Genomic DNA, 23,635 nt, shown 5'->3' with positions numbered 1-23,635 from the left:
TTTGCCTTGATGACAGCTTTGCACACTCTTGGCATTCTCTCAATCAGCTTCACCTGGAATGCTTTTCCAACAGTCTTGAAGGAGTTCCCACATATGCTAAGCACTTGTTGGCTGCTTTTCCTTCTCTATGCAGTCTGACTAATCCCAAACCATCTCAATTGGGTTGAGGTCAGGGGATTGTGGAGGCCAGGTCATCTGATGCAGCACTCCATCACTCTCCATCTCCATGGTAAAATAGCCCTTACACAGCCTGAATGTGTGTTGGGTCATTGTCCTGTTGAAAAAGAAATGATAGTCCCACTAAGCCCAAACCAGATGGGATGGCGTATCACTGCAGAATGCTGTGATAGCCATGCTGGTTAAGTGTGTCTTGAATTCTAAATAAATCACAGACAGTTTCACCAGAAAAGCACCCCCACACCATAACACCTCCTCCTCCATGCTTTACGGTGGGAACTACACATGCAGAGATCATCCGTTCACCCACACAGCGTCTCACAAAGACACGGCAGTTGGAACCATCAATCTCCAATTTGGACTCCAGACCAAAGGATACATTTCCACCGGTCTAATGTCCATTGCTCGTGTTTCTTGGCCCAAGCAGGTCTCTTCTTATTATTGGTGTCCTTTAGTAGTGGTTTCTTTGCAGCAATTCGACCATGAATTCCTGATTCACACAGTCCCCTCTGAACAGTTGATGTTGAGATGTGTCTGTGACTTGAACTCTGTGAACCAGAGTTCAATTCGCCTTCATGGTCGAATTGCTGCAAGGAAACCACTACTAAATGACACCAATAAGAAGAAGAGACCTGCTTGGGCCAAGAAACACGAGCAACATTCACCAAATTATATTTTGAAGGAGGAAACAAAGTACTTTCAGCATATGTTTTCGTTTCAGTTGCCTCCATCTTCTCTAACTGAAGCTAATTGTTGAGATTTTTTAAAATTGATAATTTAACATTAACAGCCATACAGAAAGACTCATGTGAAGGTGAAATTACAGAGGAGGAACTTCTGGATGCAATTAAAGACTTGAAGTCCGGGAAAACTCCAGGGTTGGATGGCATACCAGTCGAGGTATACCAAACCTTTTTTGATATACTAAGAGGACCGTTATTAGCATGTTTTAACCACTCCTATGTAAATGGTAGATTATCTGACACTCAAGAAGAAGGTCTTATCTCATTATTACTGAAACAGGATACAAGTGGAAAATATAAAGATCCAGTCCATTAAAAAAATTGGAGGCCCCTTACACATCAGTGTTGTGATGCAAAAATTCTAGCAAAATGTATAGCGCATAGAATTAAAAAGGTATTGTCGGATATTATTCATTCTAATCAGACAGGTTTTTTACATGGAAGATACATTGGAGATAATATAAGGCAAGTATTGGAAACAATAGAACACTATGGAAAATCTGGGAAACCAGGCCTGCTATTCATAGCAGACTTCGAAAAGGCATTTGATAAAGTACGACTGGGGTTTATATATAAATGCCTGGAGCATTTCAATTTTGGAGAATCTCTTATAAAATGGGTCAAAATCATGTATAGTAACCCTAGGTGTAAAATAGTAAATAATGGCTATTTCTCAGAAAGTTTTAAACCGTCAAGAGGAGTGAAACAAGGTTGTCCACTATCGGCATATCTATTTATTGTGGCCATCGAGATGTTAGCTATTAAAATCAGATCCAACAATAATATCAGGGGATTAGAAATCCAGGGCTTAAAAACAAAGGTGTCATTGTACGCTGATGATTCATGTTTTCTTTTAAGTCCACAACTAGAATCCCTCCCCAGCCTCATAGAGGATCTAGATACATTTTCTAACCTCTCTGGATTACAACCACATGATGACAAATGTATTATATTACGTATTGGATCACTATAAAATATAATTTTTATATTACATGTAGTTTACCAATAAAATGGTCTTATGGTGATGTGGATATACTCGGAATACATATGAAATAAATGATCTCACTCCAATACATTTTAATAGAAAGTTAGCAAAAATAGATAAGATCTTGCTACCATGGAAAGGGAAACACCTGTCAATTTGTGAAAAAATCACCCTGATTAACTCTTTAGTATTATCCCAGTTTACCTATTTGCTTATGGTCTTTCCTACACCTAGCGAACAGTTTTATTAAATTATATGAGAAAAAAATATTCCATTTTATTTGGAACAGCAAGCCAGACAAAATTAAACGGGCCTATTTCTATAATTAATATGAATTCGGAGGATAGAAATTATTAAATATTAAAGCATTAGACCTATCACTTAAAGCTTCAGTCATACAAAAGTTATACTTAAATCCGAACTGGTTCTCTAGCAAATGAGTAAGATTGTCTCACCCAATGTTCAAGAATGTCCCTTTTCCCTTTATTCAGATTACAACCTCTCACTTTCAGTTATTTGAAAAGGAAATAATCTCCCAAATATCACTATGTCTAAAACAAGCCATAGAAAGTTTGTTGCAATTTCAATTTAATCCTCCAGAAACGACAGAACAAATAATGCAACAAATATTGTGGTTAAACTCAAATATACTAATTGACAAAAACCCTTTTTTTTTTACAAAAAAAAAAAAAAAAGGTATAATCTTCATAAATGATATCATCGGTAGGACTGGTGGAGTTATGCAGCTAACAAAAACATATGGAAATGTCTGCTCTACCCAAAATTACAACCAAATAATTGCAGCCTTACCGCAAAAATGGAAGAGGAAAGTGGAAGGGGGAGAAAGTTTGTCTGTCGGCTTTGCATTAAAGAACATAATTGGTTAAGGAAAACTGTGATAAATAAAAAAGTATATCAGTTTCATTTAAGGACCAAAGGATTGACAGCCGTCCCATATAGATTGCAAAATAGTTGGGAAGAGATTTTTGACGTACCGATCCCATGGCATAGTGTTTATGAACTGATACGCAAAACGACACCGGATTCAAAACATAGAATAATTCAATTTAAATTATTATATAAAATTCTTGCTACCAATAGAATGTTATTTATATGGGGGATACAATCTTCCCAGCTCTGCAGATTTTGCTGCGAAGAGACAGAATCATTAGATCATTTGTTTTGGTACTGTCCATTTGTAGCTTGTTTTTGGACACAGGTCCAGGAATGGCTAAAGGATTGCAATATTTACCTGGAGCTAACCTTGCAGATAGCATTATTGGGTGATCTGAAAAGTCATAGTCAATCGATCAATAACATAATAATACTTTTAGCAAAAATGTTTATTTTCAATTCACAATCTGTAGAAACAATGAGAATAGAAAGGTTCAGAACTTTTGTAAGACATCACAGTACAGTTGAAATATATATGGCAAATAGAAATCCTATATGGATGGTGTTAAAAGATAGATGGGAGGTGTTGAAAGGAATTGAAGGATGGGACTAATAACAACTAACAACAAGTAATAACAAGATAACTAATAATGTAAGCATACTGTGTCCATAATAAGTATATAGGTTGTAGGTTGGGAGCTTTTGTGAAAGAGCACAGTTAGAAAGATATGGCATATAGAAGCAAACCGGATGGACATCATGAAAACGATCGGAGAGGTTGAGGGTAGAGGAAGTTCAGGAGTAAAAACAAACAAAATATAATTATTGTAAAATTGACTGTGTCCATAAAATGTAGATAGTATGTATAAGCTGGAAGTAGAGGCCTAAGCATTGTTGTTCACTAGTTTACTCCAAGTAGGGAAAGGGTGGTGGGGTTGGAAAGTAATAAAGGGGAATATATATATATATATTTTTTTAAGGATATGTATGTGTATGTATATGTCTACAGAAAAAATTAATAATAATAATAATAATAATAATAATAATAATAATAAATAAATAAATACAAATAAAAAATAAAAAATAAAAAATAAAAAGTAACACGAGCAATGGACATTAGGCCAGTGGAAATGTATCCTTTGGTCTGGAGTCCAAATTGGAGGTGACTGGGAATATGGCAGAATACAAACAGTGTAGCTACTCACTCCGCAAGGCAATTAAACTGGCAAAACGTCAGTACAGAGACAAAGTGGAGTCGCAATTCAACGGCTCAGACACGAGACGTATGTGGCAGGGTCTACAGACAATCACGGACTACAAAAGGAAAACCAGCTACACCGCTGACACCGACGTCTCGCTTCCAGACAAGCTAAACACCTTCTTCGCCCGCTTTGAGGATAACACAGTGCCACTGACGCGGCCCACTACCAAGGACTGTGGTCTCTCCTTCTCCGTGAACGTTATGTTAACCCCCGCAAGGCTGCCGGCCCAGACAGCATCCCTAGCCCCGTCCTCAGAGCATGTTCAGACCAGCTGGCTGGTGTGTTTATGGACATATTCAATCTCTCCCTATCCCAGTCTGGTGTCCCCACATACTTCAAGATGGCCACCATTGTTCCTGTACCCAAGAAAGCAAAAGTAACTGAACTAAATGACTATTGCCCCGTAGCACTCACCTCTGTCATCATGAAGTGCTTTGAGAGACTAGTCAAGGATCATATCACTTCTACCTTACCTGTCACCCTAGACCCACTTCAATTTGCTTACCACCCCAATAGATCCACAGACGATGCAATCGGCATCAAACTGCACACTGCCCTATCCCACCTGGACAAGAGGAATACCTACAGTTGAAGTTGGAAGTTTACATACACCTTAGCCAAATACATTTAAACTCAGTTTTTCACAATTCCTGACATTTAATCCAAGTAAACATCCCCTGTCTTAGGTCAGTTAGGATCACCACTTTATTTTAAGAATGTGAAATGTCAGAATAATAGTAGAGAGAATGATTTATTTCAGCTTTTATTTTTTTCATCACATTCCCAGTGGGTCAGAAGTTTACATACACTCAATTAGTATTTGGTAGCATTGCCTTTAAATTGTTTAACTTGGTTCAACATTTCGGGTAGCCTTCCACAAGCTTCCCACAATAAGTTGGGTGAATATTGGCCCATTCCTCCTGACAGAGCTGGTGTAACTGAGTCAGGTTTGTAGGCCTCCTTGCTCGCACACGCTTTTTCAGTTCTTCCCACAAATGTTCTATAGGATTGAGGTCAGGGCTTTGTGATGGTCACTCCAATACCTTGAATTTGTTGTCCTTAAGCCATTTTGCCACAACTTTGGAAGTATGCTTGGGGTCATTGTCCATTTGGAAGACCCATTTGCGACCAGGCTTTAACTTCCTGACTGATGTTTTGAGATGTTGCTTCAATATATCCACATCATTTTCCTTCCTCATGATGCCATCTATTTTGTGAAGTGCACCAATCCCTTCTGCAGCAAAGCACCCCCACAGCATGATGCTGCCACCCCCGTGCTTCACGGTTGGGATGGTGTTCTTCGGCTTGCAAGCAACCCCCTTTTTCCTCCAAACATAATGATGGTCATTATGGCCAAACAGTTCTATTTTTGTTTCATCAGACCAGAGAACATTTCTCCAAAAAGTACGATCTTTGTCCCCATGTGCAGTTGCAAACCGTAGTCTGGCTTAATGGCGGTTTTGGAGCAGTGGTTTCTTCCTTGCTGAGCGGCCTTTCAGGTTATGTCGATATAGGACTAGTTTTACTGTGGATATAGATACTTTTGTACCTGTTTCCTCCAGCATCTTCACACGGTCCTTTGCTGTTGTTCTGGGATTGATTTGCACTTTTCGCACCAAAGTACGTTCATCTCTAGGAGACAGAATGCGTCTCCTTCCTGAGCGGTATGACGGCTGTATGGTCCCATGGTGTTTATACTTGCATACTATTGTTTGTACAGATGAACGTGGCACCTTCAGGCGTTTGGAAATTGCTCCCAAGGATGAACCAGACTTGTGGAGGTCTACTATTGGCTGATTTATTTTGATTTTCCCATGATGTCAAGCAAAGAGGCACTGAGTTTGAAGGTAGGCCTTGAAATACATCCACAGGTACACCTCCAATTGACTCAAATGATGTCAATTAGCCTATCAGAAGCTTCTAAAGCCATGACATTCTTTTCTGTAATTTTCCAAGCTGTTTAAAGGCACAGTCAACTTAGTGTATGTAAACTTCTGACCTACTGGAATTGTGATACAGTGAATTATAAGTGAAACAATCTGTCTGTAAACAATTGCTGGAAAAATTACTTGTGTCATGCACAAAGTAGATGTCCTAACCAACTTGCCAAAACCATAGTTTGTTAACAAGAAATTTGTGGAGTGGTTGAAAAACGAGTTTTAATGACTCCAACCGAAGTGTATGTAAACTTCCGACTTCAACTGTATGTAAGAATGCTGTTCATTGACTACAGCTCAGCATTCAACACCATAGTACCTTCCAAGCTCATCATTAAGCTCGGGGTCCTGGGTCTGAACCCCGGCCTGTGCAACTGGGTCCTGGACTTCCTGACGGGCCGCCCCCAGGTGGTGAAGGTAGGAAACAACATCTCCACTTCGCTGATCCTCAACACTGGGGCCCCACAAGGGTGCGTGCTCAGCCCCCTCCTGTACTCCCTGTTCACCCTTGACTGCATGGCCAAGCACGCCTCTAACTCAATCATCAAGTTTGCAGACGACACAACAGTAGTAGGCCTGATTACCAACAATGATGAGACAGCCTACAGGGAGGAGGTGAGGGCTCTGGGAGTGTGGTGCCAGGAAAATAACTTCTCACTCAAAATCAACAAAACAAAGGAGATGATCGTGGACTTCAGGAAACAGCAGAGGGTGCACCCCCCTATCCACATCGACGGGACCGCAGTGGAGAAGGTGGAAAGCTTCAAGTTCCTTGGCGTGCACATCACTGACAAACTGAAATGGTCCACCCACGTAGACAGTGTGGTGAAGAAGGCGCAACAGAGCATCTTCAACCTCAGGAGGCTGAAGAAATTTGGCTTGGCACCTAAAACCCTCACAAACTTTTACAGATGCACAATTTAGAGCATCCTGTCGGGCTGTATCACCGCCTGGTACGGCAACTGTACCGCCCATAACCGCAGGGCTCTCCAGAGGGTGGTGCGGTCTGCCCAACACATTACCTGGGGCAAACTACCCGCCCTCCAGGACACCTACAGCACCCGATGTCACAGGAAGGCCAAAAAGATCATCAAGGACATCAACCACCCGAGCCACTGCCTGTTCACCCCGCTATCATCCAGAAGGCGAGGTCAGTACAGGTGCATCAAAGCTGGGGCAGAGAGACTGAAAAACAGCTTCTATCTCAAGGCCATCAGACTGTTAACTAGCATGATTTGTGTGCATTGGGTATATGTTGTGAAATTGTTAGATATTACTTGTTAGATATTACTGCACTGTCGGAGCTAGAATCACAAGCATTTCGCTACACCTGCAATAACATCTGCTAAACACGTGTATGTGACAAATACAATTTGATTTGATTTGATTTATTTAGGTTGCAATTTCTGAGGCTGGTAATAAACGTATCCTCTAGTTCAGGGGTGTCAAAAGTCCGGCCCGCGGGCCGGATTAGGCCCACAAACGGGTTTAATCCGGCCTGCGAGATGATTTTGAAAAAAATAAAAATACAAAAAAAATACAAAAAAATTAATAATAATTTTGTAAAGTATAAAAATGCGCTGCAATTTTTCAATAAAATAAACTGCTGTTCCAATTGGGTCCACTGGATGGCGCAATAGCAATTGTGTTAAGCAAGCAAACTGTTTATACCGGGGCAGAGCAAGTAGGTCAAGCACGTGCAGCCAATGAGCTACTTTGTTTTGCCCGCGATATTTATTACGGCTTCTACTTTTAACATTATGTGATTTGGCACCCTCATTGCCCCAATATGTCTCTGTCAAAAAATAGAAAAGTGGACGCAGAGTGCAGAGTGTTCCAAGAAAAATGGTCATCCTATTTATGCTGAAAGAATATAACCTTCGTCGCCACTATGTGAGTCTTCATGCCGACAAATATGACAACTTTCAAGGACAGCGGAGATGAGAGAAGGTGAATGAACTGTTGGCAGGTCTGAAGAAACAGCAGTCTGTGTTTACTCACAGCCGAGACATCAGTGACGCTGCAGTGAAAGCTAGCTACCTCATTGCTAATGAAATCGCAGTGGCTTCAAAACCATTTAGTGAGGGTGAATTTGTCAAAACATGCATGATGAAGGCAGCGGAGATTGTGTGCCCTGAAAAGCGGCAGGCTTTTGCAAATATCAGCCTGACAAGAAACACAGTTGCAGACAGGATTTCCGATCTTTCAGTGGATTTGGACAGCCAGTTGAAGCAAAAAGTAAAGTCATTTATTGCGTTTTCGGTTGCAATTGATGAAAGCACGGACATTACAGATGTTGCACAACTGGCCATTTTCATCCGCGGAGTTGATGACACATTGACCGTCACCGAGGAGTTCGTGGAGTTGGTGCCGATGACAGATACAACGACAGCAGCTGATATTTTTACCGCACTCGTCGGCGCGCTGGACAGGGTCGGAGTGGACTGGTCCCGCAGTGTCAGCCTGGCTACAGATGGTGTGCCCTCAATGATCGGGAAAAAAGCAGGCGTTGTGACAAAGTTCAGAGAGAAAGTGCAATCTGCAAATGGAGGACGTGATTTTTTGACTTTTCACTGTATTTTGCACCAGGAGGCTTTGTGTTGCAAGTCATTAAAGATGGATAACGTCATGAAGGTGGTCATCCAAACTGTTAATTTCATCCGATCCAGAAGCCTGAATCACCATCAGTTTGACAGCCTTCTCGGAGAGAAAGACCTCATCTATGGCCTGCCATACCACACTGAGGTAAGATGGTTAAGCCGAGGTGCTGTGCTGAGGCGTTTCTTTGATTTACGAGAAGAAATTGAACAGTTCATGGAAGAAAAGGGCAAACCAGTGTTAGAATTTCATTCCGCAGAATGGATGCAGGACCTTGCATTTATGGTGGATGTTACAGAGCACCTGAATAACTTGAACAAACAGCTGCAAGGGCGCAACAAAGTTGTCACGCAGTATTATGACAGCATACGTTCTTTCAAGTTGAAGCTGTCATTGTGGGAGACGCAACTTCCCGGTGGTGATGCAGCTCACTTCCCCTGTCTGAAAAATGTGTGCGCGACCCAACATGTGGCAGACATGAAGCGGTTCAAAGATAAAATAACGGGACTGTTACGGGAGTTTGAGCAACGCTTTCAGATTTATGTTTATATGTTTTTATGTTGATGTGCTATTGTTTTTAATTGATTTTATTTTATTTGTATATTTAACCTATTCTTGACTCTGTGGTTCTTGCACTTGTTTGGGGAACAGGATTTCATTATTTTTATCTACATTTCTGCCTGAGAAATGACACCCTGATATAGTTCTGTGATCTGTGAAACAGTTCTGTTAATCACTGAGGCATTGTGTGTTTGTGTGTTCTTTGTCCTCAGAACTTTCAAATAACTTGAGGTGTTTTATGATTAATAGTGATGTTGTGCTTTTGGACACTGTCCTCGGGCTCCAGCTTTATGTTTATATGTTTTTATGTTGATGTGCTATTGTTTTTAATTGATTTTATTTTATTTGTATATTTAACCTATTCTTGACTCTGTGGTTCTTGCACTTGTTTGGGGAACAGGATTTCATTATTTTTATCTACATTTCTGCCTGAGAAATGACACCCTGATATAGTTCTGTGATCTGTGAAACAGTTCTGTTAATCACTGAGGCATTGTGTGTTTGTGTGTTCTTTTTCTTTAGAATTTTCAAATAAACTTGACGTGTTTTATGATTAATAGTGATGTTGTGCTATTTTGGACACACTGTCCTCAGGCTCCAGCTTTATGTTGTATGTTGATCGTATTAAAACAAAGAAAACAATCTGAAGTTGTTGTTTTTAAGTTATATATACCATGATTTTTCCGGTCCGGCCCACTTGGGAATAGATTTTCCTCCATGTGGCCCCTGAGCTAAAATGAGTTTGACACCCCTGCTCTAGTTCTTGCCATAATATGGACTTGGTATTTTACCAAATAGGGCTATCTTCTGTATACCCCCCCCTACCTTGTCACAACACAACTGATTGGCTCAAATGCATTAAGAAGGAAGGAAATTCCACAAATTTACTTTTAAGAAGTTAACATCAACATCTGTTAATTGAAATGCATTCCAGGTGACTACCTCGTGAAGCTGGTTAAGAGAATGCCATGAGTCTGCAAAGCTGTCATCAAGGCAAAGGGTGGCTATTTGAAGAATCTCAAATATACATTTGTTGAACACTGTGATAGACTAGTAGTGTTTCTAATAGTAGGGCTGTCTTCATGTTTTGTTTCCTTGCCGTGGTACTTCCTGGTACGGCGGTACTCCCTGGTTTCATCGTTACAACCCTACAAACAGGGCAGGAAGATCCTCATCTCCACCGCCCTGGTAATCGTGGTAACCAGCTGCATCCCCAACATGACCAGGAACTTGAGCCGCTCCGTTGACATGATCAAGTGCTCTTCCCACAGGTGAGCCACTGCTCCCACAGATTATCTGCTCCGTTGACATGATCAAGTGCTCCTCCCACAGGTGAGTCACTCTGTTGACACGATCAAGGGCTCCCCTCCCCTCTGACCCTCTCCTCCAATGGGTTTTGAGAAGGAGACGAGGACAAAAAGGACGCGAAGAGTATGTGTAGGACCTGACTTTGTAGTTTAGTTATAGGACTACAATTACCAATGTTCATATTAATGGAAGTGTTTTGGACTTCTGACCCCATTTAAACATTGTGTGTTTGAGCGACAGACTTCTGGCTGGTACCATTGGAGTCGTCTATTTCTTCTGCATCTATTGATACCCACAGCCGTCGCTATGGGCGGGCCATAGGGGGCCGGGCCCGCCCCCAAAAATGCTTGTGCCCCCCCCCCCCACTTGAGGGAATTTATAATTAAATATACATACTGTAGGCTAATAATATTGTGCCCTGCCCTCCCATGCATTTCATATGCCCCCCTTAAGACTGAGGTCTGGCGACGGGTCTGTTGATACCAACTAGGCTGTGTGATTAACGAGGGCTGAGCTAGAGCGGGGGACCCGAAGGGGCACGGGGCCGGGTCTTTTTATAAAACATGTGTAGAGTCCGAATGGTTTGAAACTGTTAAAAGCTATCTATGAAAATCTGAGACTCTCACAAACATGTAGATATAATGAATTACATGTTTTGCTATCACCAACGCCAAACTCCACACAGTTGTCACTGACAAGTTGGATATTAATTTCCCACTGAGCAAACCATTTCTGTACTTATAGCATTTATATCAATTCATTTTTATCAGGTTTTTGATTTGGTAGACCTTTTTTTGTTGTTGACATTTGTCTCAGACACACTCCTACATGTGATGTTGAGGAATTTATTAACTGAAAGTTGATGTTAGAGAGGCAACAAGCACCAGTACAGCAGGCGGACGTGGTTCAAATAATAATAATAATACTAATACTACTAATAATAATAATAATAATAATACTAATACTAATACTAATACAATAATAATAATAATAATAATAATAACAATAATAATAATAATAATAGTAATAGTAATAGTAATAGTAATAATAATAATAATACTACTACTAATATGCCATTTAGCAGATGCTTTTATCCAAAGCGACTTACAGTCATGTGTGCATAAATTTTTACGTATGGGTGGGTCCCGGGGATCGAACCCACTACCCTGGCGTTACAAGCGTTGTGCTCTACCAGCTGAGCTACAGAGGACCACAAGAGGACACCCCAAGCACACTAACGAGATGAATGCATCCATATTTTTAGCACCGACCCAGCCTCTTCTGGCTATGATGGAAAACAACACATTGGAATTTACCAGATTAAACAAGGTCCTGAAGGAGTAATAGTTCTTCTTTATTGTTTGGGGACAACATTTTACATTTTAGTCATTTAGACACTCTTATCCAGAGTACTGCTTACAGGTAACATTATTATAAAAAATAAAAAAATCATACTAGCCCCTCATGGGAATCGAACTCACAACCCTAGCATTGCAAATGCCATGCTCTACCAACTGAGCTACATCCCTGCCGGCCATTCCCTCCCATACCCTGGGCCAATTGTGCGCCGTCCCATGGGTCTCCCAGTCGCGGTCTAATGAGGGGAATATGAACCAGGTGTGTGTAATTGACAAGACAAGACTAATGGAATGATGAGATATGGAGCGGCAGTGGCTAGAAGGCCGGTGACGAAGCCTGCCCGAACAAGGAGGGGAGGCAGCTTCGGAGGAAGTCGTGACATCCCCAGACATTATTTAATCAAGAAGCAGACTAAACTCTTTAAGAACCAGCTCTATGTAAAATATTGTGTGCTATATCATGGAAAATAAATAAATGTGACTCTGGGTAACACACTTTTAAATACCTCCCACAGTACCGCCGAGAGAATCCTGCCATCCTGGATACAGGACATGAAGGGTTTCTTCAGAACCCTACCGGACATTGTGAACAGCGACCATATCGATCTGAAATTGAATTTCCAGGAGATGTTTAGTGGTAACAGACCCGCCCTGGCCAGACTGAAGGCTCAGTTCACAGCCATGCAGGTAAGGTGTATCGTGTTATTGGAAACTCACGTTGTTCTGCGGGCAGGCCTGCCGGTTCGGAACCTGTTCTGCGGGCAGGCCTGCCGGTTCGGAACCTGTTCTGCGGGCAGGCCTGCCGGTTCGGAACCTGTTCTGCGGGCAGGCCTGCCGGTTCGGAACCAGTTCTGCGGGCAGGCCTGCCGGTTTTGACTAGATGGAGTACAGCAGAAGTGACTTTTTATAGCAGGTTAGGAGAACTTACAAAGAAGGTTAGGATAATTAACGTAGCAGGTTAGGAGAATTAGGTTGAGGTTAGGAAAAGGGTTATTGTCAGAGTTAACTAAAAAAGATCCCGATGCGATTTGAACATACAGTATCTAGTCACAAGCAGGCCTGCCCTAAGAACAGCCTTCGTTTTTTTCAATAACGCGATTCTGCTGCAGGTGAAACCAACATCAGTGTGCTGCCAACAGCTTCACTTCACCAGTGGTCCTCTGATCGCGAACACACGTGACCGACCTCCTTGAAAACCAAATGGGAATCTTTTGGAGACATTTTGAGCCAACTGTGGCGTGAGCTTTAGGCACATTCTTTACTCTGTTACCCAGGATACTGTGGAAGTCACAGCCCACGTGGCCCAGAAGGTCATCGCCCCCTTCTTCATCTTGATGCTGCTGGGGAGCTCTGTCAGTTACCTGGTCAGGTAATCTACCCCATACAGCCTAAAGAGGACTGGCCACCCCCCTGAGCCTGGTTCCTCTCTAGGTTTCTTTCTAGGTTCCTGCCTACCAAGGTCCCCTTCTTCTAGGGAGGCTTGCTCTTTTGGGCATAGGTCTGTAAAGCACTTTGTGACAACTGCTGATGTAAAAAAGGATTTATAAAATATATTTGATGTGATCGATTTCTGGTTCCAAGCATCCTTTTTTTACTTGTCTAGACAAGAGGAGTTAGAGTTGAGCAGGGTCTCTTCTTTTCCTCAGGTATCTCACAGACCTAAAGCATGACAATGTGTGTCAGACGGTCCGGCTACAGGAGTTACTGAGGGCCCGGGGGGTGGAGGAGCTCCCAGAGGCCTACAGGTGGGAAACAATCTGGCCTTAATGGTCACATGTACTCTCAATCTCTACCCAGTACGGCCACAGAGAGGACTGGCCACCCGCCTGAGCCTGGTTCCTCTCTAGGTTTCTTCCTTCCAGCCTGGACCTCTTCAGGTCCAGCCTGGGTATCTGTAGAGCACTTTGTGCCAACTGCTTATGTAAAAAGGGCTTTATAAAGTACATTTGATTGATTGATTACAGGAAGAGGCTGGTGAGGACCAGGGGCTGGAGGATGACACAGAGGGAGCTGAGACAATGCCTGTGGCAAGGCACCATCCTGGGCTTCTACTGCCTGGTGTGTGCCCTGATCCTAGGGCTCGACCATCTCATCTACTCTGTCTTGCAGACGCTTCTGAGCTGGGCACAGGACATTCCTGGGGTGCACACTGCCATCTCACTCCATCTGTGGGTCAGTATATTCATTTACGTTTAAGTCATTTAGCAGACGCTCTTATCCAGAGCGACTTACAGTTAGTGAGTGCATACATTTTTCATACTGGCCCCCCGTGGGAAACGAACCCACAACCCTGGCGTTGCGAGCGCCATGCTCTACCAACTGAGCTACATGGGACTATTCAATCAGAACTACCATCTCACTCCATCTGAAGGTCAGTAGATTCAATCAGAACTACCATCTCACTCCATCTGAAGGTCAATATATTCAATCAGAACTACCATCTCACTCCATCTGAAGGTCAATATATTCAATCAGAACTACCATCTCACTCCATCTGAAGGTCAATATATTCAATCAGAACTACCATCTCACTCCATCTGAAGGTGATACAGTAGATTCAATCAGAACTACCATCTCACTCCATCTGAAGGTCAATATATTCAAATCAAATCAAATCAAATCAAATTTTATTGGTCACATGCGCCGAATACAACAGGTGCAGACATTACAGTGAAATGCTTACTTACAGCCCTTAACCAACAGTGCATTTATTTTAAACAAAAAAAGTAAGAATAAAACAACAACAAAAAAAGTGTTGAGAAAAAAAGAGCAGAGGTAAAATAAAGTGACAATAGGGAGGCTATATATACAGTAAAATAAAGTGACAGTAGGGAGGCTATATATACAGGGGGGTACCGTTGCAGAGTCAATGTGCGGGGGCACCGGCTAGTTGAGGTAGTAGAGGTAATATGTACATGTGGGCAGAGTTAAAGTGACTATGCATAAATACTTAACAGAGTAGCAGCAGCGTAAAAAGGATGGGGTGGGGGGGCAGTGCAAATAGTCCGGGTAGCCATGATTAGCTGTTCAGGAGTCTTATGGCTTGGGGGTAGAAGCTGTTGAGAAGTCTTTTGGACCTAGATTTGGCACTCCGGTACCGCTTGCCGTGCGGTAGCAGAGAGAACAGTCTATGACTAGGGTGGCTGGAGTCTTTGACAATTTTGAGGGCCTTCCTCTGACACCGCCTGGTATAGAGGTCCTGGATGGCAGGGAGCTTTGCCCCAGTGATGTACTGGGCCGTACGCACTACCCTCTGTAGTGCCTTGCGGTCAGAGGCCAAGCAGTTGCCATACCAGGCGGTGATGCAACCAGTCAGGATGCTCTCGATGGTGCAGCTGTAGAATTTTTTGATGATCTGAGGACCCATGCCAAATCTTTTTAGTCTCCTGAGGGGGAATAGGCTTTGTCGTGCCCTCTTCACGACTGTCTTGGTGTGTTTGGACCATGATAGTTCGTTGGTGATGTGGACACCAAGGAACTTGAAGCTCTCAACCTGTTCCACTACAGCCCCGTCGATGAGAATGGGGGCGTGCTCAGTCCTCTTTTTTTTCCTGTAGTCCACAATCATCTCCTTTGTCTTGGTCACGTTGAGGGAGAGGTTGTTGTCCTGGCACCACACGGCCAGATCTCTGACCTCCTCCCTATAGGCTGTTTCATCGTTGTCGGTGATCAGGCCTACCACTGTTGTGTCGTCGGCAAACTTAATGATGGTGTTGGGGTCGTGCCTGGCCATGCAGTCATGGGTGAACAGAGAGTACAGGAGGGGACTGAGCACGCACCCCTGAGGGGCCCCCGTGTTGAGGATCAGTGTGGCAGATGTGTTGTTACCTACCCTTACCACCTGGGGGCGGCCCGTCAGGAAGTCCAGGATCCAGTTGCAGAGGGAGGTGTTTAGTCCCAGGATCCTTAGCTTAGTGATGAGCTTAGAGGGCACTATGGTGTTGAATGCTGAGCTGTAGTCAATGAATAGCATTCTCACGTAGGTGTTCCTCTTGTCCAGGTGGGAAAGGGCAGTGTGGAGTGCGATAGAGATTGCATCATCTGTGGATCTGTTGGGGCGGTATGCAAATTGGAGTGGGTCTAGGGTTTCTGGGATTATGCTGTTGATGTGAGCCATGACCAGTCTTTCAAAGCACTTCATGGCTACAGACGTCAGTGCTACGGGTCGGTAGTCATTTAGGCAGGTTATCTTAGAGTTCTTGGGTACGGGGACTATGGTGGTCTGCTTGAAACATGTTGGTATTACAGACTCAGTCAGGGACATGTTGAAAATGTCAGTGAAGACACTTGCCAGTTGGTCAGCACATGCTCGGAGTACACGTCCTGGTAATCCGTCTGGCCCTGCAGCCTTGTGAATGTTGACCTGCTTAAAAGTCTTACTCACATCGGCTACGGAGAGCGTGATCACATAGTCATCCGGAACAGCTGGTGCTCTCATGCATGCTTCAGTGTTGCTTGCCTCGAAGCGAGCATAGAAGTGGTTTAGCTCGTCTGGTAGGCTTGTGTCACTGGGCAGCTCGCGGCTGTGCTTCCCTTTGTAGTCTGTAATAGTTTTCAAGCCCTGCCACATCCGACGAGCGTCAGAGCCAGTGTAGTATGATTCAATCTTAGACCTGTATTGACTCTTTGCCTGTTTGATGGTTCGTCGGAGGAACTACCATCTCACTCCATCTGAAGGTGATACAGTAGATTCAATCAGAACTACCATCTCACTCCATCTGAAGGTCAGTATATTCAATCAGAACTACCATCTCACTCCATCTGAAGGTGATACAGTAGATTCAATCAGAACTACCATCTCACTCCATCTGAAGGTCAGTAGATTCAATCAGAACTACCATCTCACTCCATCTGAAGGTCAATATATTCAATCAGAACTACCATCTCACTCCATCTGAAGGTGATACAGTAGATTCAATGTTAAGGGAGTTAGAATATCTCATGACAAGCTGCAGACCACACTAGCCTCCTGAGTGGGGCAGTGGTCTAAGGCACTATGCATCGCAGTGCTAACTGTGCCACTAGAGATCCTGGTTCGAATCCAGGCTCTGTCGTAGCCGGCCGCGACCGGGAGACTCATGGGCGGTGCACAATTGGCCCAGGGTAGGGGAGGGAATGGCCGGCAGGGATGTAGCTCAGTTGATAGAGCATGGCGTTTGCAACGCCAGGGTTGTGGGTTCGATTCCCACGGGGGGCCAGTATAAAAAAAAATAAAAAAATTCACTAACTGTAAGTCGCTCTGGATAAGAGCGTCTGCTAAATGACTAAAATGTAGTGTAAAAATGTATTTACCAAGATAGTTTTCATCTATATTTAGCTGTCTCTTTACCACCACAAACCGATGCTGGCACTAAGACCGCACTCAATGAGCTGTATAAGGCCATAAGCAAACAAGAAAATGCTCATCCAAAGGTGGCACTACTAGTGGCCGGTGATATTAATGCAGGGAAACTGAAATCCGCCCTCTAATTTTGACCAGCATGTCACTTGTGCAACTAGATCACCATTACTCCACACAGAGAGACGCATGCAAAGCTGTCCCTCGCTCTCCATTTGGCAAATCTGACAATAACTCTATCTTCCTAATTCCTGTTTACAAGCAGCAAAAACTCAAACAGGAAGAACCAGTGAAGAGCTCATACTACGGATAGTCCTGAATGAATCGATACGGATGCTACCACGATTACGGATAGTCCTGAATGAATCGATACGGATGCTACCACGATTACGGATAGTCCTGAATGAATCGTAAATAATGATGAGTGAGAAAGTTACAGACGCACAAATATCAAAACCCCCCTAACCTCCCCTGTTATTGTAATGGTGAGAGGTTAGCATATCTTGGGGGGTATGATATAAAATGCTAACCTCACCTGTTATTGTAATGGTGAGAGGTTAGCATATCTTGGGGGTATGATATTTATGCGTCTGTAACTTTTCTCATTCATCATTATTCACGATTAATTCAGGACTGGCCGTAATCGTGGTAGCATCCACATTAAATAATGTAGAAATGTTTAGAAACATACTCTATTCTTATTTACAATAAAAGTGAGTCCAACCCCCCAAAATATCAAAACAAACAGCAAATGCATCCAACAAGTTTGTAGTCACAAGCTTGATGTAATCATTGCGTGCTAGGAACATGGGACTAAATACTAAACTTTTGACTACTTTAATAATACACATATACAGTAAGTGAATACTTTTGGTCGCCTAAAATTGGGGGACTATGTACAAAAAGTGCTGTAATTTCTAAACTGTTCACCCGATATGCATGGTATATGATCACACTGGTAATAGACAATGTGTTGTGCTACTTGTGAGGCACAGCTGATTGAGAAAAATCATTTGCTTTTTTTTTTACTGGACTGATGGCCTGCATCTGATGGTCAGTCTGAGGGGAGGGAGGGGGAACAGCGGTGAGGCTGTCCCTCTGCTCTCCCTCCCTCTGCTGCATAAACCATCCAGCTGATGGTGCCACTCGTTACTGCATTACTTCTGCCTCATGCACCAATTCACCTTGTTACTCCTATGACCAGAGAAAGTGAAATATTCCTCGATATAAAAAAAAAAAGACACAAGCCGCTAATAATAACAACTCAAAACGTTGCTATACTCATTCATTGCAGCTGCAGGGCTGTAGCGTGAGTGAAAGTAGGGAGAACGCACATTTTATGGCTTATAAAAATGTTGAACAAATTGTTGACAGTACTGAATAACAATTTAAACCTAAACTTAATTACAAAATACAGCAGCTCTTTTCTGTATTAATGTCTCTCTGTACTCATGATTTTAAACATTTTGAAATATCACAGTATCAACTTTGCTGTGTGTTCAATGTTTCCTTTTACAGTCTATGGCTCTAGAAAACTGACACAGTGATCGGAGATGATTGATCTGATTGGCCAGCGGCACTTGATTTGCTCTCTGGGCCTGCCGGGTAGGCCGAGTTCTACCTTCAGAAACATGAAATGGTTAAAAATGGGAACACGTTGCCTTCCCGGCGCTATGGCTGCTGAATCAAGTGAACCTACGGCAATAAAACAATAGGAATGCAAGGCTTTATCATTGTTGTTTTTTACAGAAATGTTTGGTGATCGATCGGTTGGTGACCACTGGAGTACAGAGTTAAAACAATAAGAAGTGTGTCAATGCTTTTGACCGTACGTACATATTCCAACCAGAAGCCATGGATTACAGGCAACATCTGCACTGAGCTAAAGGCTCGAGCTGCCGCTTTCAAGGAGCGAGACACTAATCCGGACACCTATAAGAAATCCTTCTATGACCTCAGACGAGATCGAAGATCGAATCCTACTATGCCGGCTCTGATGTTCGTCGGATGTGGCAGGGCTTGCAAACTATCACGGATTACAAAGAGAAATCCAGCCGTGAGCTGCCCAGTGGCGCGAGCCTACCAGATGAGCTAAATGCCTTTTATGCTCGCTTCGAGGCAAACAACACTGAACCATGATTGAGAGCACCAACTGTTCCGGACGACTGGGTGATCACGCTCTCTGTAGCCGATGTGAGTAAGACCTTTAAACAGGTTAACATTCATAGGGCCAGATGGATTACCAGGACGTGTACTCAGAGCATGCGCTGACCAACTGGCAAGTGTCTTCACTGACATTTTCAACCTCTCCCTGTCCGAGTCTGTAATATCTACATGTTTCAAGCAGACCACCGTAGTCCCTGTGCCCAAGAACATCAAGGTAACCTATCTAAATTACTATCACCTCGTAGCACTCACATCTGTAGCTATGAAATGCTTTGAAAGGCTGGTCATGGCTCACATCAACACCATTATCCCAGAAACACTAGACCCACTCCAATTTGCATATCGCCCCAACAGATCCACAGATGATGCAATCTCTATTGCGCTCCACACTGCCCTTTCACACCTGGACAAAAGGAACACCTATGTGAGAATGCTATTCATTGACTACAGCTCAGCGTTCAACACCATAGTGCCCTCAAAGCTCATCACTAAGCTTAGGACCCTGGGACTAAACACCTCCCTCTGCAACTGGATCCTGGATTTCCTGACGGGCCGCCCCCAGGTGGTAAGGGTAGGTAACAACACATCCACCACGCTGTTCCTCAATACGGGGGCCCCTCAGGGGTGCGTGCTCAGTCCCCTCCTGTACTCCCTGTTCACTCATGACTGCATGGCGAGCCACGACTCCAACACCATCATTAAGATTGCCGATGACACAACAGTGGTAGGCCTGATCCCCGACAACGACGAGACAGCCTATAGTGAGGAGGTCAGAGACCTGGCCGTGTGGTGCCAGGGCCGTCAGATCCTCAAAAAAGTTATAGAGCTGCACCATCACACTGGGGCCAAGCTTCCTGCCATCCAGGACCTCTATACCGGGCGCTGTCAGAGGAAAGCCCTAAAAATTGTCAAAGACTCCAGCCACCCAAGTCATAGACTGTTCTCTCTGCTACCGCACGGCAAGTGGTATCGATGCACCAAGTCTGGAACCAAAAGGACCCTGAACAGCTTCTACCCCCAAGCCATAAGACGACTAAAATAGTTAGTTAAACAGTTAACCAATAGCTACCCAGACAATCTGCATTTACCCTTTTGACTCATCACATACGCTGCTGCTACTGTTGCCTAGTCACTTTATCCCTACCTATATGTACATACATGTATCTACCTCAATTACCTCGTACCCCTGCACATCGACTCGGTACTGCTACTGGTCCTGGTAACCCATGTTTAGAGCCAAGTTATCGTTACTCATTGTGGATTTATTCCTCGTGTTGTTATTTTTCTATTATTTCTCTATTTTTCTCTCTGCATTGTTGGGAAAGGCCAGTTAGTAAGCATTTCACTGTTAGTCTATACCTGTTGTTTACAAATACAATTTTATTTTATTTTGATATTCAATCACAACTTGAGAAATATAACAAAACCTTCAAGTCTTATGCCAGCCTCAATGAAAATCTCTAGATCTATATAGTACCTGGTTACATGGCCTGGTTACATGACCTGGTTACATGGCCTGGTTACATGGCCTGGTTACATGACCTGGTTACATGACCTGGTTACATGACCTGGTTACATGGCCTGGTTACATGGCCTGGTTACATGGCCTGGTTACATGGCCTGGTTACATGGCCTGGTTACATGACCTGGTTACATGACCTGGTTACATGACCTGGTTACATGGCCTGGTTACATGGCCTGGTTACATGGCCTGGTTACATGGCCTGGTTACATGGCCTGGTTACATGACCTGGTTACATGACCTGGTTACATGGCCTGGTTACATGACCTGGTTACATGACCTGGTTACATGACCTGGTTACATGACCTGGTTACATGACCTGGTTACATGGCCTGGTTACATGGCCTGGTTACATGACCTGTATCAACAGTATCAGCTGTGTTACCATCCACAAAGCTCCTCCATGTCTCTCTCTTTAGATTGCAGTCGCTGTTATCATCCCTGTAGCTGAAATGACGAAAAAGTATCCCTACGTGATCCAGCTGTTGCCCTCGGACTGCGTGGGCCACCTGTCCCCCCCAGACCCGTCAGTCCTCTCAACCACCGCAGCCCTCTTCCTCACTGCCCTGGTCATGATTCTGGGAGAGGTGAGAGATGTAGCTCAGTAGGCAACGTTGTTGTGGGTATCCTTCTGGGAGAGGTGAGAGGTTGTTGTGGGTATCCTTCTGGGAGAGGTGAGAAGTGAGAGGTGAGAGGTTGTTGTGGGTATCCTTCTGGGAGAGGTGAGAGGTGAGAGGTGAGAGGTTGTTGTGGGTATCCTTCTGGGAGAGGTGAGAAGTGAGAGGTGAGAGGTTGTTGTGGGTATCCTTCTGGGAGAGGTGAGAAGTGAGAGGTTGTTGTGGGTATCCTTCTGGGAGAGGTGAGAAGTGAGAGGTGAGAGGTTGTTGTGGGTATCCTTCTGGGAGAGGTGAGAAGTGAGAGGTGAGAGGTTGTTGTGGGTATCCTTCTGGGAGAGGTGAGAAGTGAGAGGTGAGAGGTTGTTGTGGGTATCCTTCTGGGAGAGGTGAGAAGTGAGAGGTGAGAGGTTGTTGTGGGTATCCTTCTGGGAGAGGTGAGAAGTGAGAGGTGAGAGGTTGTTGTGGGTATCCTTCTGGGAGAGGTGAGAAGTGAGAGGTGAGAGGTTGTTGTGGGTATCCTTCTGGGAGAGGTGAGAGGTGAGAGGTGAGAGGTTGTTGTGGGTATCCTTCTGGGAGAGGTGAGAGGTGAGAGGTTGTTGTGGGTATCCTTCTGGGAGAGGTGAGAGGTGAGAGGTGAGAGGTTGTTGTGGGTATCATTCTGGGAGAGGTGAGAGGTGAGAGGTTGTTGTGGGTATCCTTCTGGGAGAGGTGAGAGGTGAGAGGTTGTTGTGGGTATCCTTCTGGGAGAGGTGAGAGGTTGTTGTGGGTATCGTTCTGGGAGAGGTGAGAGGTTGTTGTGGGTATCATTCTGGGAGAGGTGAGAAGTGAGAGGTGAGAGGTTGTTGTGGGTATCCTTCTGGGAGAGGTGAGAAGTGAGAGGTGAGAGGTTGTTGTGGGTATCATTCTGGGAGAGGTGAGAGGTTGTTGTGGGTATCATTCTGGGAGAGGTGAGAAGTGAGAGGTGAGAGGTTGTTGTGGGTATCCTTCTGGGAGAGGTGAGAGGTGAGAGGTTGTTGTGGGTATCCTTCTGTGAGAGGTGAGAGGTTGTTGTGGGTATCGTTCTGGGAGAGGTGAGAGGTTGTTGTGGGCATCCTTCTGGGAGAGGTGAGAAGTGAGAGGTGAGAGGTTGTTGTGGGTATCATTCTGGGAGAGGTGAGAGGTTGTTGTGGGTATCATTCTGGGAGAGGTGAGAGGTGAGAGGTTGTTGTGGGTATCCTTCTGTGAGAGGTGAGAGGTTGTTGTGGGTATCATTCTGGGAGAGGTGAGAGGTTGTTGTGTGCATCATTCTGGGAGAGGTGAGAGGTTGTTGTGGGTATCATTCTGGGAGAGGTGAGAGGTTGTTGTGGGTATCATTCTGTGAGAGGTGAGAGGTGAGAGGTTATTATTCCTGCTGCCACCCATTTGAGACTGTCTGTTGGAGAAAAGCTTCTGCTAAATTCCATGTATCATATTATTACCTTATTATGTCAGGTGTTCTCCAGGAGGATCAGGAGGAAGATCTGCTCCTCCTTCTACAGAGACAGAGAGGAGGAACGGGCCCTGTACCTCCGGGACAAGATTCTATCAAAGATGGAGGATGAGGGAAACATTTCGTAGATCGGTGAATGGAACTGTTATTTTTTGGTTATTTCATGTCTTTATATGATGTCCATTCTTTAGATCAATCAATCAATAAATAAATGAATCAATAATGTGATTATGATACAGTAAGTCAAATTGAAATCTACTTTACAGACACTGGAAGGAGAAACAGACCGTTCACCTCAGGAACAAGATGAATGACAATGTTGACTGGAAATTAACAAGATCATCTGCGTTCTAGATTTTATAGATTGGTGTATCAACATTTGTGCTGATCATTGTTTAGATCAATGTCGATCAATCGTATACAATAATCAATCGATCGATCAATCAATCATATACATTAATAAATTAATCGTACACATTAATCCATCAATCAATCATATACATGAATCAATCAAACATATACTGTACGTTAATCAATCAATCAATCATGTGAATAAGATAATTAACTTTAAATCTAATTAAAATCAATATAACCTATCCATCTGACTCTGTGTTCAATGTAACCATCCACAAGTACACTGACCGGAAATACCCGGACCAAGTACACTGACCAGTTACTTATAAAACATATTAATCACTACA

The 23,635-nt window shown here is 43.7% G+C and overlaps 1 protein-coding gene across 1 annotated transcript in view; it reads left to right on the top strand.

Moving 5' to 3' along the window:
* LOC311123285 (osteoclast stimulatory transmembrane protein-like) overlaps window positions 1–23,402 on the top strand; it is a 40,323-nt gene extending 16,921 nt beyond the window's left edge. Inside the window, exons 4-11 of the mRNA XM_084197545.1 lie at window positions 10,316–10,428; window positions 12,339–12,510; window positions 13,098–13,192; window positions 13,470–13,568; window positions 13,788–13,999; window positions 21,276–21,436; window positions 22,937–23,066; window positions 23,201–23,402. Of these exons, the coding sequence (XP_084053671.1) occupies window positions 10,316–10,428; window positions 12,339–12,510; window positions 13,098–13,192; window positions 13,470–13,568; window positions 13,788–13,999; window positions 21,276–21,436; window positions 22,937–23,062 (978 nt within the window). The 3' untranslated portion in view covers window positions 23,063–23,066; window positions 23,201–23,402. The remainder of the gene's footprint in view (window positions 1–10,315; window positions 10,429–12,338; window positions 12,511–13,097; window positions 13,193–13,469; window positions 13,569–13,787; window positions 14,000–21,275; window positions 21,437–22,936; window positions 23,067–23,200) is intronic.
* Window positions 23,403–23,635: the final 233 nt, after the last annotated feature.

This window comes from Coregonus lavaretus, assembly GCF_964263955.1.
Source record: "Coregonus lavaretus genome assembly, contig: HAP1_SCAFFOLD_482, whole genome shotgun sequence".
Classification (NCBI taxonomy): Eukaryota; Metazoa; Chordata; class Actinopteri; order Salmoniformes; family Salmonidae; genus Coregonus; species Coregonus lavaretus.
The sequence above is the reverse complement of the archived record's forward strand: the minus strand, read 5'-3'. Positions and strand labels throughout refer to the sequence as shown.